This window comes from Galeopterus variegatus, unplaced genomic scaffold (genome assembly GCF_000696425.1).
Source record: "Galeopterus variegatus unplaced genomic scaffold, G_variegatus-3.0.2 Scaffold785, whole genome shotgun sequence".
Taxonomy (NCBI): domain Eukaryota; kingdom Metazoa; phylum Chordata; class Mammalia; order Dermoptera; family Cynocephalidae; genus Galeopterus; species Galeopterus variegatus.
In genome coordinates this window covers 239981-255497 of record NW_007726896.1, presented here as the reverse complement: position 1 = coordinate 255497, position 15517 = coordinate 239981, and the positions used below count along the sequence as shown (strand labels likewise).

The following is a 15517-nucleotide window of genomic DNA, read 5'->3' as shown; positions in this document are numbered from 1 at the left end:
CAGCCTTTCATTGGTGAAAGGACAGACATACAGATTAATGGAACAGAATTGAGAATTTGGAAATTGACACAACAATTAATTTATCAAAAAGGTGCCAAGATAATTCAGTAGCGAAGGAAAATCTTTCCAACAAATGGTGTTGGAACAACTATATATCCACGTGGAGTAAAATAACCTTGACCCTTAATTTACCTCATACTGTACTCAAAAATTAAGTCAAAATTGGTCATAGACATAAATTTAAAAAGCTGAAATGACAAGACTTCCAGAGGGAAACAAAGCAAAGCCCTTGGGGGTAGATGGAGATTTCCTGGATAGGACACAAAAAGCATGAAGAATGAAACAAATGATAAATTAAAACCTTTTGCTCTTTGGAAGACATTGTGGGGGAGAAAACAAACAAACAGACAAAAAGCCAAGAAATTGGAGAAATTATTCCCAACACATACATCTTACATAGGATTTGTACCCAGAATATAAAATATACTTTTACAATTCAGTAATAAGACGAACAACCGACTTTAAAAAAGAGAAAAGTTTGAAACAGACATTTCCTGAAAATAAAGTCAAATAAATGTCCTTATAAGTACATGAAAAGGTACATGACATCATTAGTCATCAAAGAAATGCAAATTAAAACCACAATGACGGGCCGGCCCAGTGACGCACTGCTACAGTGCGCCGCTTGGGAAGCGCGGCGGCGCTCCCGCCCAAGGGTTTGGATCCCACATACAGACCGGTTCCTGCTCACTGGCTGAGCGAGGTGCGGGCGCGACACCGAGGGTTGTGATCCCGTTGCCGGTCCCGGTCTGGTACGGGCGCGACACTGAGGGTTGCGATCCGTTGCCGGACACAAAAAATAGACAAAAAAAAAAAAACCCACAATGACCTACCACTCTGCACATCCATTAGAATGGCTGAAATTAAAGATTGACAAGAGTAGGCAGAGAAAATGTGAAGTGATACAACCAATTTGAAAAATGCTTGGCAGTTTCTTATAAATTTAAACACTCAGCCATCTCATAAACCAGCCGGTATACTTTTAGCTGTTTGCCCCAGAGAAATAAAAACCTACGTCCACACAAAGACTTATGCATGAATACCCATGACAGCTTTATTCACAATAGCTCTGAACTAGAATCCAGTAACTCATATGTCCATTAGCTGGTACCTGGATGACAAATTGTGGCTTACTCACACAGTGGGATACCACTCAGCAATAAAAGAAATTGAACTATTGATGAACCACTACATGGATGAATCACAAATCATATTTAGGAGAGGAAGTCAGAAACAAAAGAATACATTTTGTATTTTATATTGGATGTGTGTGTGTGTGCATGTGTGCATACATACATGGGAACATATGTGTAAATATATGTAGTGTTTATTTTAATATATAATCTATATGTATATGTATGTATATACATATACATTATATACATACAAATATATAAAACTATAAAATGTGAACTATTCTAGAGACATGAAGCAGATCAAAATTTGCCTGGAGCCTGGTATGAGGGTGATAGGCATGTTTGGTATCATGATTGAAGTGGTATTTTCAAAGACTTATTCAACTGTTTAAACTCATTGAATTGTAGAATTTATATGGAAGCAGTTTGTTATATGTAAATTACACCTCAGTAAAGTTGTTAGACACAGTAAAAAGATCAGTGGTTGGGGAGGTTTGGGGGAAGGGAGGGAGGGAGGGGTGAATAGTGGAGCACAGGGGTTTTTAGGGTGCTGTAACTTTCCTGTGTGATACTGTAATTGTGGATGCATGACACGCTTTTGTCAAAACCCTTGAACTGTGGGACATGACAAATGAACTCTATTGTAAACTATGGATTTTAGTTGATATAATGTATCAATATTGGTTGATCAGTTGTAACAAATACACTACCCTAATGCAATATGTTAATAATAAGGGAAGCTGTGTGGGGGACCTAGGCATATGCAACTTCTCTGTACTATCTGCTTAATTTTTCTGTAAACCTAAAACTGCTCTATAAAATAGTTTTTTTTTTTTTGTTTTTTTCCATGTCCGGCAACGGATCGCAACCCTCAGTGTTGCCCCCGTACCGGACCGGGGACAGGCAACGGGATTGCAACCCTCGGTGTTGCCCCCGCGCCTCGCTCAGCCAGTGAGCGGGAATCGGTCTGTATGTGGGATCCGAACCCTCGGGCGGGAGCGCCGCCTAGTGCGCCACTGGGCCGGCCCCTAAAATAGTTTATTTTTAAAAAGGTGGAATACCTATACCACCTACAAGCGTAGTATAATATGGATTATAAATCTGCCTCCTAGGATTATTTTCAAGTTTTCTTTCTTAAAACTTTGAATTGAGTTGAGAAAGGAGTGCTTTAATACCTTTTTCAATTTCATTGGATTTTTTCCTGTGAGTTATTTTCCACATGATATGTGTATTCCATGTATCCTGTTCCTAATAAATGATTTCCTTAATACTTAACCTTCATTTACTGCTCATAAAAAAGAGCCTGCCTAAAAGACTAAAATTAGATTAGAAATGTCAGAAATAATGAACTGATCTTGATTAGAAGTGGCATAAAATAAACTAATTTTTACTTCCAATTTTTTTACTTCCATCTTTTTTTCCCCACGTGTGTCCCTGAAAGGGAGTTTCGAACCTTGGTAATTGAGATGGTGATGGCCACAGATATGTCCTGTCATTTCCAGCAAATCAAAGCGATGAAGACAGCTCTGCAGCAGCCAGAAGCGTAAGTGGGCCTGCGACGTCATGTATTTTTACAGGTGTTTGAGCTGGTACTTGCCATGTTGCTGTATCTTTAAAGCATATCTCCTTCAACATGACTTTATTGAATAGTCTCATAAAGCGGTATTCGGAGGAGACAGCATGAAAATTATACATATCACAATTAGGTATGTTCTCATCAGAGTTGAAATAAATAATAGAGCCAGTCACAGTTTGCCCCAATTAGAAATTAAAATATTTCCCTGTGGGAAACTAAATGATCAAAGTTCCACTTAATGTAGAGGCAATAAATACGTCAGTGACTCTCGGATTCTCGTTGTCATTTTGAATGATGCAGGCATTCCAGAAATGGATTTGAGTCACAAGTGTCCAGTTCAATTAAACATGGAGACCTAGCTGACAAATATCCCTGTTGTAGGATGAGAAGGTGTCTTTTTCTCAATGTAGTTGAAGTGGTGTTTGAGATGGGAGAATGGAAAGGATTAAAAAAATTAATGATTTTTTAAAACTCTTATTGAGGTTCTGAAGAGTCTGGTCATCATGTGTTTGGGTGCTTTGGGTTCACAGAATTGAAAAGCCAAAGGCCTTATCCCTTATGCTGCATACGGCAGATATTAGCCATCCGGCAAAAGCATGGGATCTCCACCACCGCTGGACGATGTCACTCCTGGAGGAGTTTTTCAGACAGGTACCTTGTCGCTGTGCTGTCCATCAGGGCTGTCATCACTGGATATTCTATGCATTTGATATTTCAGCAATGCTATGATAGGGACTATTGAGATTATAGTAATTTTCTTTGGGGAGGGAGGGTTCCGCAGCTTTTTTTTTTTTTCTTCCTTTCTTTTCATGTAATGTTTGAATCTTACCTGCATTCTGATTCTCAGGACATTATGGTATTTCTATCTCATACATTTCTGTTTTGGGGGGAAAAAAGTACATTCCCTTGTGGGAGTCTTTTGTCAAAATGTCATCTGAGGAGCTACTTTACTTTTTCTTCTGATGGGTTGACAAAATGGTCGTTACTTTGGCACTGCCCTGTGGGATTAAAATGTTAATCTTTAACTCACATCTCTGTTATAATTGGTTGGCTTGTTTCTTTTGAGTGGACAAGACCATGATATAAAATTCCAAGACAGGTATGGTAATTTGGGGTCGGGAAATCACTAGAAACTACCATTCCCATTACATTTAAACTTAGTTGTGTATCCAGAGTTGTGTTGCTTACAAGAATAGACAGAATAGACAAAGTCTGTAATGAGTATACATTGCTTTAAAACAAATAAACAAAAAAGTACGTAGAACTAGAGAAATAGAAAGGGAAATAAATGCATAGCACAAGACTGAAATCTTTCAAACTCAGGTATGTGCACTAACCTCCTCTCTAGAAGAGATACCATTCAAACATCCACTTCCAGACATGAGGGCCTGAGGTTGAAAGCATGATATGTAGATTGTGGGACCCAAATTACAGTTAATTCAAGTTAATACAGTTAATTCATTCTTGTTAATTTAAGAAAGGAGTTTTATAGCATGGATTCAGAGACCTCTTAAGATTCCATAAAATGCTATTTATTAACACCAGTCTCAACTTCATCCCCTTAACTAATAAGAGATAAGCTCTTTTGGTGATTATTTAGATTTCTGGGAGTGAATTACTCCTGTGATTATTCTTACCCTTATGGTTTTAGTTTAAATGGAGAAATTGCGAAAGGCTTGTGTGTGTATATGTATTTTTTTTCCTTCTAAAGCTGTACATACTATCAGATAATGAAGTGGGACTGGATTTAACAGCATATTAAAGGAAGGCCAGAAAGTCCTTTACTGGAGTTTTTCTACTAACTAGTTTGTGGCCTGGGGAGTAATCAAATCAACCCTCTAATTCCCTATGGTCTTATGTGCTATTTGGTTTTTTTTGAGGGGATGAGTGTTAAGGGTAAGGTTGGAGCAGATGTTGTCTTATGACCCCTCCAGCATTAAATGCCGTACGTTTCCTTCACTCTGGCCATGGGTGCCCGTCAATACATGCACTAGCACATGCACCCCTAAGCTGTGATACGAATCCCGTGGCAGGTAGCCTATTCAGCGTGTGGATACTCTTCTTTGCAAAGTCATTGCTTGGCCTCCCAGAGTAGTTCTCAAAGGGAACTCAGTGGTGAGGGGGAAGCCTGAGCTGTACAGTTGTGGCCCTGTTGTATACAAGGATGACTCTACAAATCTATCCTTCATGTAGGGCTTATTTTGAGCCACTTTTCCACAGGCTATGTTTCTAATAGTAGTAAGAGGATTTTCTCCAAATACCCCTCTCCTTGTCATATGCTTTCTTTGATATTGTTTTTGCAATAACACCCCCTATGGCTAAGAGTACTCAGTCTGTGGCCAAAGGAGAGATCATAGCTAACTCATGTAAGTTTGAGGTATTAAAGCAATCCCTTTTTAAAAAAATTATGAGAGAGTGAATACAAATCACTCAAATATGAGAACATTTTTCCTCGTGAAGGAAACCTTGTTTGCATACCCATATGTTCGAATTGAATGAAAATGTGCTAGAGGCAATGTGAAAATAACCATATTGAATTTCTTGTCTACTGGGAGTGGAATGTTAGCTCACTGGTCTAGAACTACTTTTTTAGTAATTATAATTCAGTAAATTATTTTTATTGACTTAATATTTTAACCCAGATGCCATAAGCCATAGTAAGTAACCGATATAAGAGAAATGTTGCCTTCACTCTTAACTATAGATTTTAAATTGGACAGTTCAAACAGGAAATCTTAATGGGACTGTAGAGTCTTTTTAAAAATTGCATTCAGTAAGTTGGGTTATATTTCAAAATAAGGGCATAGCCTTAGTGCAGATAGATTCGACCTTCCATGCTTTGCTAAAAGAGTAAGTTACATCTTCAGTTTTATAACCATATTTTACAAAACCCAAGGCACTGCTTCAGGGTACTTTTTGATGAAGTATCGCCTTTAAAGAAGTATAAGTTTGGCTCCTTGGTGAATACATCCTGTTGTTAAAGGCTTGAGGTTCATTTACATTGTATTGCTGTATATTTTTACACTTTGCAAACATCTGCGATACTTTTAATCTCCTCTGGGTCTGTGGTTATTTCCCCATTTTTATTTATTTCACGTATTGTGTTTTTTCATTTTTCTCTATGACATTATCTAATTATTTGATTGTTTTATTGCTTTTTTGTTTTATAATGCTTTAATTGGTGTTTTCATTTTTATTATTTCATTTATTCTGCTTGAGTTTATTTTGTTCTTTTTCTAACTCTCTGAGTTTGATGTTCAATTTATTTATTTTCATTATTGCTTCTTTAACATTAGAAAATATAATGCTAGGAGTTTGTCTTTTTCTTATAAATCTTATAGGCTCTAATATGCAGTGTATTCATAATCATATTTTAGTAAATAAAGTTTGGCATGTTCACACATGTGCACAAAGTATTTGATAGATATTTACACACTGGGAGACACAATTATGGTCTGACTTTGGAGTTTTGGCAGATCTGGGTTCAAATTCTGGCAAGTTTCCCTACTAGCTTTTTTTGGGTGCGTGTGATCCGAACCCTCGGGCGGGAGCGCCGCCGCGCTTCCCAAGCGGCGCACTATCCAGTGCGCCACCGGGCCGGCCCTTGGTTTTGGTTTTGATTTCTCTTTTATCCAGGACTTGCTTCAGATAGAGGGGTTTGTTTCTTTCTTTATAATTTTCCAGTGATAGGTTTCTTTGCTTAATAGCTTCATAATTAATTTGTGTTTATTGAAATTTGATCAAAGAATTTTTCACTGTTTGGAGTTTATTTTGAAGTACATACATCACCTACTCTACAATCAACTTTTGTGAATGTTCATGGCTCATAGGAAGTAGATTTATTTATTTTTTATTTTTTATTGTTTTTTTCCGTGTCCGGCAACGGATCGCAACCCTCAGTGTTGCCCCTGTACCGGACCGGGGACAGGCAACGGGACTGCAACCCTCGGTGTTGCCCCCGCGCCTCGCTCAGCCAGTGAGCGGGAACCGGTCTGTATGTGGGATCCGAACCCTCGGGCGGGAGCGCCGCCGCGCTTCACAAGCGGCGCACTATCCAGTGCGCCACCGGGCCGGCCAGATTTATTTTTTATTTAGAGTTAAAAGAACACCAGGTATATCTACCTTCTTAATTATGTCAATTAGGTATTTTATATATCATTTTTAAAGATCTGAGCTATCCTAGGCTGACAGGTGTTTCTATTATTTTCTCTTTTTATGCAGTGTAATTTTTGCTTTATAAATACTAATTCTATATTATTTGGTTTTTGGATATTCATAGCTGTTAGGCCCTCATAGTTTATTGTACCCTGTATCATTATAGAGCCTATTTCTTTGTCTCATCTAATGCTTTTCCTAGAACTCAAATTTGACTCAATTTGAATATTTATTATTATTTTTACCATCTTTGAGTAAAATGCATTCTTTCTGGATGAATTATTTCCAGCTTTGTACCTGGGAGAAATGAGAGCAGTGGTATTCTAAGCTATCTGGGGTTGTCCTTGGTTTATTATAGGGCTCCCGGGAAGTTGTTTGTGTGTATATGTCTGTGCACACGCGCGTGTGTGCGTGTGTGTGTGTGTGCACGTGTATGTTGGCCTTTACTTTTCCCAGGAGCACAGTGGGCAGCAGGTGTGGAACCGCTCATGATTCCCTCTCTTTCCTCTACCCAGCCTCTGGGCATCTTACCTCATCCCTCTCTGACATTCACAGCATTTGGCAGCACTTCCTCCTATACTTTCGACTAAAGATTATATTTTTCCTAATACTTGTATTTACATTTCTGTTTCTCAACCTCCTTATTTTTGAGGTAGTCATTTGCAAGAGGAAAGGGCTAAAACTTTACTATATTCTCTTTAACCCCAAATCATGATACTTTTCTTGTACCTCATCTCTGTGCCTTCCTCCCCGGGAAAGAAGAGTGCACATTGCTGTGCTGTGATCAGCTTGATGCTTTTGCCGCCTCCCCGTGCATCTACTGTTTCTTCCCCCCACCTGGAAAGACTCACTGGAGATAATGCCTGCATGTCTTTTGAAGCTCTTACGTTGACAGATGCCATCTTCTCTATAAACTTCCAATATGGAAAGGACCCTTGTTTCTTTGGATTCTTACATATAGCTGCTGTAACAAACAACCCCCCAAATGTATAACAGCACACATGAATGCAAGTTTATCACCCATGTAAAGTACAAGACAAGTGTTTCTTTATCGGCAGGTGGTTCTATGAAAAGCAGTGATTTTGAACCTAGACTCTACCATCTACATGACTTCTAAGGTCCTTGTCTACATCCAGCCAGCAGAAAGGGGAAGAGCCTGGAGAAATAAGCATAGGAGACTATAGGTCCAAACTGTGGTGGAAACACATTACTTCTCCTCTTGTTCTGTTGTCTAGCACTGACTGGTAGTGACTCTAGACAATGTAGTCTAGCTGTGTGGTCAGGAACTAGAGGAGGAGAAGGATGGGGATTTGGTGAACAGCCACCTGCCTAATGGCTCTCTCTAGCTTTTCTGTCATAAACATCTGAGGGGCCAAAGACACTTGAGTGCTTCTAGCCAAATTAGTCTTTTCATTTATTCAACAAATATTTATTATCTTCCTTCTGCATACTGACTACATGACTTTTTCAGTTGGGATTATCTTAACCCCTGCCACAGGAATGAGAGTTATTTATTTTTCTGAGCTTTCCTGGAAGGAAAAAAAAAATGAATTTGTTATTTTAAAAAATCCTTTGTGACAGCTGAGACTTTTGCTGTTTCTTGACAATGTTGACCTCTTCACTAAAGAGGAAAGTGTATGAATAATTCCACAAGGGCCAGTAACTATATAGTCATACAATATTGCATTATCAATCAAGTTGCATTCACCAGTAGAAGTCCATTCCTACACATAACTCTTAGCACATTTTTTTTTTCAATTCATAAGTATATCTGCCCTCCAAAGGGAATCCAATGACCCCTGTTGTAAAATAGGCTTTTAATAGTTTAATTTACTCAGCTCAATTAAATCCAAAAGATGTAAATGATGTGCAGATTTGGGAATGGGCAAGTGCATGGGATTAGAAGTTGTTTAATATGCAATTAATTTTTCAATAATGAAATCCAAATTAATGCTTGCATCTTAATAGTCAAGTGTTCACCACCTCTCCTCACCGCCCCCATCATCAAAATGTAACAAAATCAATTCTAATTCCCTGCTACATAGGGAATTAAAAGGGGTTTTAATTGCTTTAGTTGAGCTATCCCACTAAACAATCTACAGAACTAGAATTTATGTTATAAATACTCTTCCTTTTCTGCATACTGCCCAGATAGAAATAGCTTGGGAGGAAATCATTTTTATCATGCCACTTTAGAGACAGAGCAGCCCTCTGCAGAAGCCACTGTGTCCCATGGTGGATTTGTACAGGAAAAGGATGCAGAAGGAACCGAGCCACTTTAGAACTGTTCCTGAAACACTTAGATGTCTCTCCCATTATAACCCCACCGGTCAGCTTCCTCAGATGCCCATTGCTTTACCATCCTTTGAGTTGACATTAGATGTATACATGAGCTTACATCCTTTCTCTTTGGCAACATGCCTTAAAAGAAGCAGCATTCAGTTTTCATTCAGCTAGGCTTGGCTGCAGGTTGTTATTGCCCTTTATTTGCTATTAGTTTAATGGTGATATTTATAACAATCAGAATGTATTAGATGTAACAAATTCCTAAATGTTTCTGAAATCTTGAGCCTAAATTTTAGAGCTACCTATTGGGAAACAACAATCATTCTTTTAATAGTTTGTTTTATTTATTTACATGCATTTTCTCACTTAATCTTCATTATAACCCTATGAGGTAGGGGTTATTATCCCACATTTAACAGATCATAAAACTGAAATGTAACCTTCCTGTGATCACACGTCCTTGAGGAGAAAGGTGGGATTCAAGCACATGTCAATAACTACTATCCTAAGCAGGTTCTTTCCTAGTAAAATGAATGAGCACAACTTCATAGTAGAAGAAGGGCGACATGTTTTTCCTTTTCCTCCAAGTGTATGACTGGAGTATTGAGCTGCTGGTTCAGGTTTTTATAAGTCATCACCATCATTATTTAGACTTTCCATAGTACTTGTTTGTTATAGTGGTGCTTTTTGGTGAGATTGAGATCATCCTAGCCAGACAGTCATGCTTTATTGCTTTATAAGTAGACAGACACGAGCAATTATTCACTCTGGTTTCTTTCGGTCCACTTTCCATTATGGACTGAGCCCTGAGTTTAAGAACCCAGAAGCACTTAACGCCAGTTGTGTGTGGCTTCTGGTAGCTCTGGGAGAATAAATGCAAATCAGTCCAGTTTGAATTTGTGTCTTGACCACTGTCCACAGTTGGGAGGGGTCCACTGGCTAGAGAAAGGCCACAGGTCAACACAGGACAACTTGAGAAAACATAGGAATTCTGACAGTGTTGGCCCCAGGCCCCAGGACACATTGCCTGTTGCTTTATTTTCTGTGTGGGCCCTATTGCTGCCCAGTGAGGCTTTGTTTACAACAGCATGAGCCTCTAAAGATGCATGGAACGATTGGAGCCCAGAGGGCTTTATCCACTTGGTGTCTTTTATGCAGAGAAGCAAACCCCATAAGGACTTATTACTTAATGTAATCGTAATAACTGAAGTAAAGATCAGTGGTCTTTGTGGCAGCTGAAGTTACTAAATTAAATCTGGGTGGCTCAGCCCACTGTTCCTTAATTTGCTATGACCTCCTGTTTTTCCAGGGTGACAGAGAAGCAGAGCTGGGGCTGCCTTTTTCTCCTCTGTGTGACCGAAAGTCAACTATGGTTGCCCAGTCACAAGTAGGTACGTGTTTGCCAGCCCTTTGGAAAAAAGGAGACACCAGACCCAGAAGCCTAAAGAAGGAAACTCAGTCACTCCAGTGATTCTTTGGCTGGGAATCTGGCTCCATTCCTCTGTGCTATGCTCATGACTGTACCTGGTTGGGTTGGTGGGGCTGCTGTCTCCATCTTCTCCCTGGAGTAAGGCTGGTTCATGGGAAGATTCGACAGTGACACTCTGGTGTCTTTGACATTCCCTCCCCAGGGAAAAAGGGGCCTCAACTTTCCAAGGAGATGACAAGAATCATTGGCAGGAGGCCTGTTCTCCTCCAGCCTCTCCATTCTGCACACAGTTCCAGAAGTCACCATGGCATTTCCCCCCACTGGTGCTTCTTCTAGCCCTGTTTCAGGACAGTCCCTTTTCCTGGGTGACCTTGCTTCCAGGAATGTCTCTTTTAAAATGTTTCCTTCCTTTTTTTACTTCTTTTTTTTAAAAGCACTTTTTTTGGTAAGGATAACTTTTGCATTGCTGATAACCATAACACTTGTATATGCATTATAAAAATCCTTAGCTATGGGAGAGGGTACCAAAGCCATATATAAATTAAATGTCATCAGTGATTTCCACCTTTGAAGAGTTTGAAATCATTCAAAGTAGAAATTCAATAAGGATATGATAATGATAATTTTTTTTACTTGTGTTTTGAGCGCTTATTCATTCTTTTCATAACATATATTGAGTCTCTGTTAGGTGTTGGGTGCTGCTAGGCACTGTAACAGATGTTATAAAGACAAAAACAAATATACATGGCACCTGCTCTCAAAGACATTAAACCAGTATTGGGTGGTGGGTAAGATGTTATGAAAACAAAAATCTATTAGAATGTAACAATGCTAAGGTATAAGTGTGTATATAGTACAATGGGGTATAGAATAAAGTGTGTGAACTGCTAGAGCCACGTGGTCCAGAGAGACTTATTGAGGGGCAGTATTTGAGTTGAGTCCCAAGAAGTGAGTAGTCATTGTCTAGGCACATGGGGATATGCATTAGAGGTGATTTAGCGGTAGGTGGAAGGGCATTTCAGGCAGGGGATGTAGCATATAAAGGCAGGAAATTTAAAACTGCCTAGTATGGTCAGTGAATTCTAATCAGTTCCATCTGGCAAGGGCAGTGGGCATGCAGTAGATGCAGTGAGGACATGTCTGGAGAAAAAAAATCAGGCCCAGATTTTTATATTGTGTTAAAAATAGCACCTGTTTATGCTTTCCTGTGGAATATGAGGGCATATCTAAAGAATTTTAAGTAAGTTTAAAAAACATAAATTCATGTTTTAGCCTGTGAGCTAAATATGGCACATCACCTGTTCTTGTGAATAAAGTTTTATTACAACACAGCTAAGCCCATTCATTCACATAACGCCTATAGCCACTTTGCACTGTAGTGACAGAGTTAAGTAGTTTTGATAGAGATGACATGGCTTGCAAAGCCTAAAATAACTGTCTGCTTCTTGCAGAAAAAATTTGTCGACCCCTGTTTTAGAAAGATTTCTCTACAACATGGATGGACCTTGAAAGAATAATATTAAGTGAAATGAGTCAGGCAGAGAAAAAGAAATACCACATGTTCTCACTTATTGGAGGGAGCTAAAGGTGAATGAATCAATTCACACACATACATACACACACACACACACAAAAAAAAAAAAATCTGGGTGGGGTGAGAGGAAGATATAACAACCACAATTTTTTTTTTTGAAGTTCTTACAACAAGCAAATTGAGGGGACACACTTGGGTGGGAGGGGAGAGAGGGAGGAGGGAGGGAGGTTTCGGTGATGGGACATAATAATCAACTACATTGTATATTGACAAAATAAAAATAATAAAAAATAAAAGAAAGATTTCTCTGCCAGTAGCATGAAGGATTAACAGGAGAGTTTTGAATAAGACCAGAGGCAAGGAAGCCGGTTGCGAGCCTCCCACAGGATAACAGGCGAGACATGAGTGTCAGAACTAAGGTGGTAACAGGTAGATTCTCCAGAATAGAGGTGGCATGTAAGGTGTTAAGGATTTGCTGGATGTAAAGCTAATATAAAGGCAGGAGTGGTTGGACCATGGTCCCATTTACAAGGGTTGGGGGCAAAGCTGATGAGTTAGTTCTGATTTAGACATGTTGAGTTTAACTTGGGAGAAAAATAGGTGAAAATGTTGTCACTGAACACTCCAGTTTCAAGTTAAAATTATACTGCAATTAACTATAACAAATTTGGCCATCAGTGTTTCCTTATCAGAATATTATTGGTATTTGGCTGGGACAGTTCTTGTTTTATCAATTACATTGCAGGACTTTTAGCATCCGTCACTGCTGAGCATTAAATGCCAGCATCACCCCCACCCCAGTCACTGTGAAAACCAAATACGAGCGCATTCATTGCCAAACACCCCCTTAGAGGGATGCGGGCAGTATTTCCTTTGGTTGGTATTTAGTTTCCTTCCAACCTCCACGTAGCTGCCTAATGAATTACCACCAATCACATTAGCTCCAGCTCATAGATCTTTGCTGGATGTGTCACAGAACACTCCGGTGTTTTTGAGCTGTTGAGACAATCACTCCAGCCTAACTTCAGTATCTCCCCAGTGTGGCAATCTCACAAAAGTATAGTTCCAGGTCTGACCCGCCCGCCCGGTTTCTGACCTCTTTCCTCTTAATTCTATTTGTCCTGTCTCATCTGAATATATCCCCTTTGCTCAAAGGCAGTTGATCTGAAACTGAGCCCTCTTCTTTCTGCCCAGCCACATTCTCCCCATCCCCCATCCCTGCCACCACGTTCCCTGTTTTCCCTGCTTTGTTGCTGGAGGTCTTTGATGGATCCCATGCAGAGGCAGTGCCACCCCTGCCGTGCGGGTCTCTGGGCCTCTTTTGCATTCCCACCTGACAGTGGCGCTGGCTCCAGCCTTACTTACCTTTTGTTTGAGCTACTGCAGGCTTCTAAAATGATTTTCCCAGCCTCAGCCCCTCATACTTGCTCCCTTCCCATCCATCTTGCCAGGTTAATTTGTTAAAGAACATTTAAAAACTCTTATTACAATGCTCCCCAAACATCTGATTCAGGGGATTTTAGTGTCCATCTAAATCCCAAGCTTTCCTTCCTCGGGTCCAAAACAGTCCCTCGGCCCCATTCATTCCTCAGACACGTGCTGTGCTCTTTCTCATCTCTGTCACTTTGCTTCTCAACCCCTCCAGCCAGAGTCAATAGCATGTCTTCCTCCCCACCCACCATTAAGGGCTCAGCTCAAACATCCCAAGCTCCGTAGCATGGCTTACAGTACTCTCAGCAGGAGGGAAATCCCCCCCCCCCAACTTCTCAGAGCCTTTGTCTGGGCTTCTCCTTTGGCCCTCCACATGCTCTAGGGGTCATTTTTGTGCTTGCTTAATCTCTCCTATAAATTCCTTGAGGGCAGGTGGGTGGTATCATTTGTCTTAGTTTTCTGTGCAGCTCCTATCACAGTGCTTGTAACATAGCAGGTGTTGAATATATACTCGTATTTTTCAAGCCCTTTATTGAACTATCTACTGAAAAGTCATGGGAAGTTATGTAGGAGAAATGGAACTGACTCATGATATTCAAATCCCGGAACACATCAAATGAATAAGACCAACCCATTCTCTCCTAATCTGATCTAGAGTTCTTATGGACATCAATGAATTGTAAAAGAAAGAAAAGACTTGTCACTTTTCCATGGGAAAATATGGAAAGGCCCAAGCTAATGTGTAGCTCCTCTGAACTATTGCTATTTCTCTTCAGGTTTTATTGATTTCATCGTGGAACCCACCTTCACTGTGCTCACAGACATGACCGAAAAGATTGTGAGTCCATTAATCGATGAAACTTCCCAAAGTGGCGGCACAGGACAGAGGCGGTCAAGGTCAGTGGAGGAGCTGGAGGGCTGGGGGTGACGTTGGCCTGCCTGTGAGGACAAACTTCTCTTGGTGGGATGGGGTGGTATTTCATAATGATGTTTGCCTAGCCACCTTCTTGTATGAGATCTGTCCGCCTCTTTCCTTTTCTCAGAGGAGTTAAAATTATACTATCTGTACTCACCTGGCTGGCCTGTATGATGGTGACTAAGGGCCGAATCATGACAGGCAGGTGCTACCCTCCACCCCCAATTCTCTCCTAGCCTTTGCTTTTGGCAGCAACAATTGTTGCACTTTTGCACTTTTTGCACATCCCAGACACCCTTGCTCCTGATACTCTGACAAAGACAGCGCCCCATCAGACTTATCTCAGGAAATGAAATCACCTTTCCTTTTTAGGTTTGGAAAGAGAATGAAGAGGGAAAAAAAAAAAAAAAAAAAACCAAAAAAATATCTGACAGTTTTAAATCACCTTCTGCCACAACAACACTATATCAGGGGTAGATTAGTAATTAAAGAGCACAGTCACTGGGGTTAAAAACTCCCGACCCCGTCACTTATTATCTGTGCAATCTCAGGCAAATTGCCTCACTTTCCACATCTGAGAAAATGTGGATTGTAGTACTCATAGGTTGCTGGGAAGATTAAATGAGTTATTCAGTAAACATAAGCCCCTTAGCACAGGGTCCAGCACAGAAGAGGTGCTAGCTACAGTAACACTAACACCGTCCTACTGTCACTGCTGCCACTGTTACTACTGTAGCTGTTCTCTTCCTTGTCTGTGCAAAGCCTTGGGCTTTGTCATAGAGGAGAAAGAAGAGAAGTGGAATGAACAGGGGAAAGAGAAGCAGAGAGCAGGAAAAGGAGTAGAGGCAAGAGGAACATTAGGACAGTGGGACCCATGGATGCTCGAGGTGGATGAGCCCTTTGAAGTTGTTAATAACAGGGACAGTTGCCATGGCCCTCCAGCCCTTCAAGCACTGGCTGGAACATACTCTGCTTATCTAGCTAGGCTTGATTG

At 40.2% G+C, this 15517-nt stretch overlaps 1 protein-coding gene across 4 annotated transcripts in view; it reads left to right on the top strand.

The window, feature by feature from the left end:
- PDE1C (phosphodiesterase 1C, calmodulin-dependent 70kDa) overlaps positions 1-15517 on the top strand; it is a 430964-nt gene that overhangs the window by 344955 nt on the left and 70492 nt on the right. For all 4 annotated transcript variants that reach the window (XM_008572443.1, XM_008572440.1, XM_008572441.1 and 1 more), the window contains exons 10-13: positions 2638-2739; positions 3303-3423; positions 10523-10604; positions 14384-14504. In XM_008572443.1, the coding sequence (XP_008570665.1) occupies positions 2638-2739; positions 3303-3423; positions 10523-10604; positions 14384-14504 (426 nt within the window). The remainder of the gene's footprint in view (positions 1-2637; positions 2740-3302; positions 3424-10522; positions 10605-14383; positions 14505-15517) is intronic.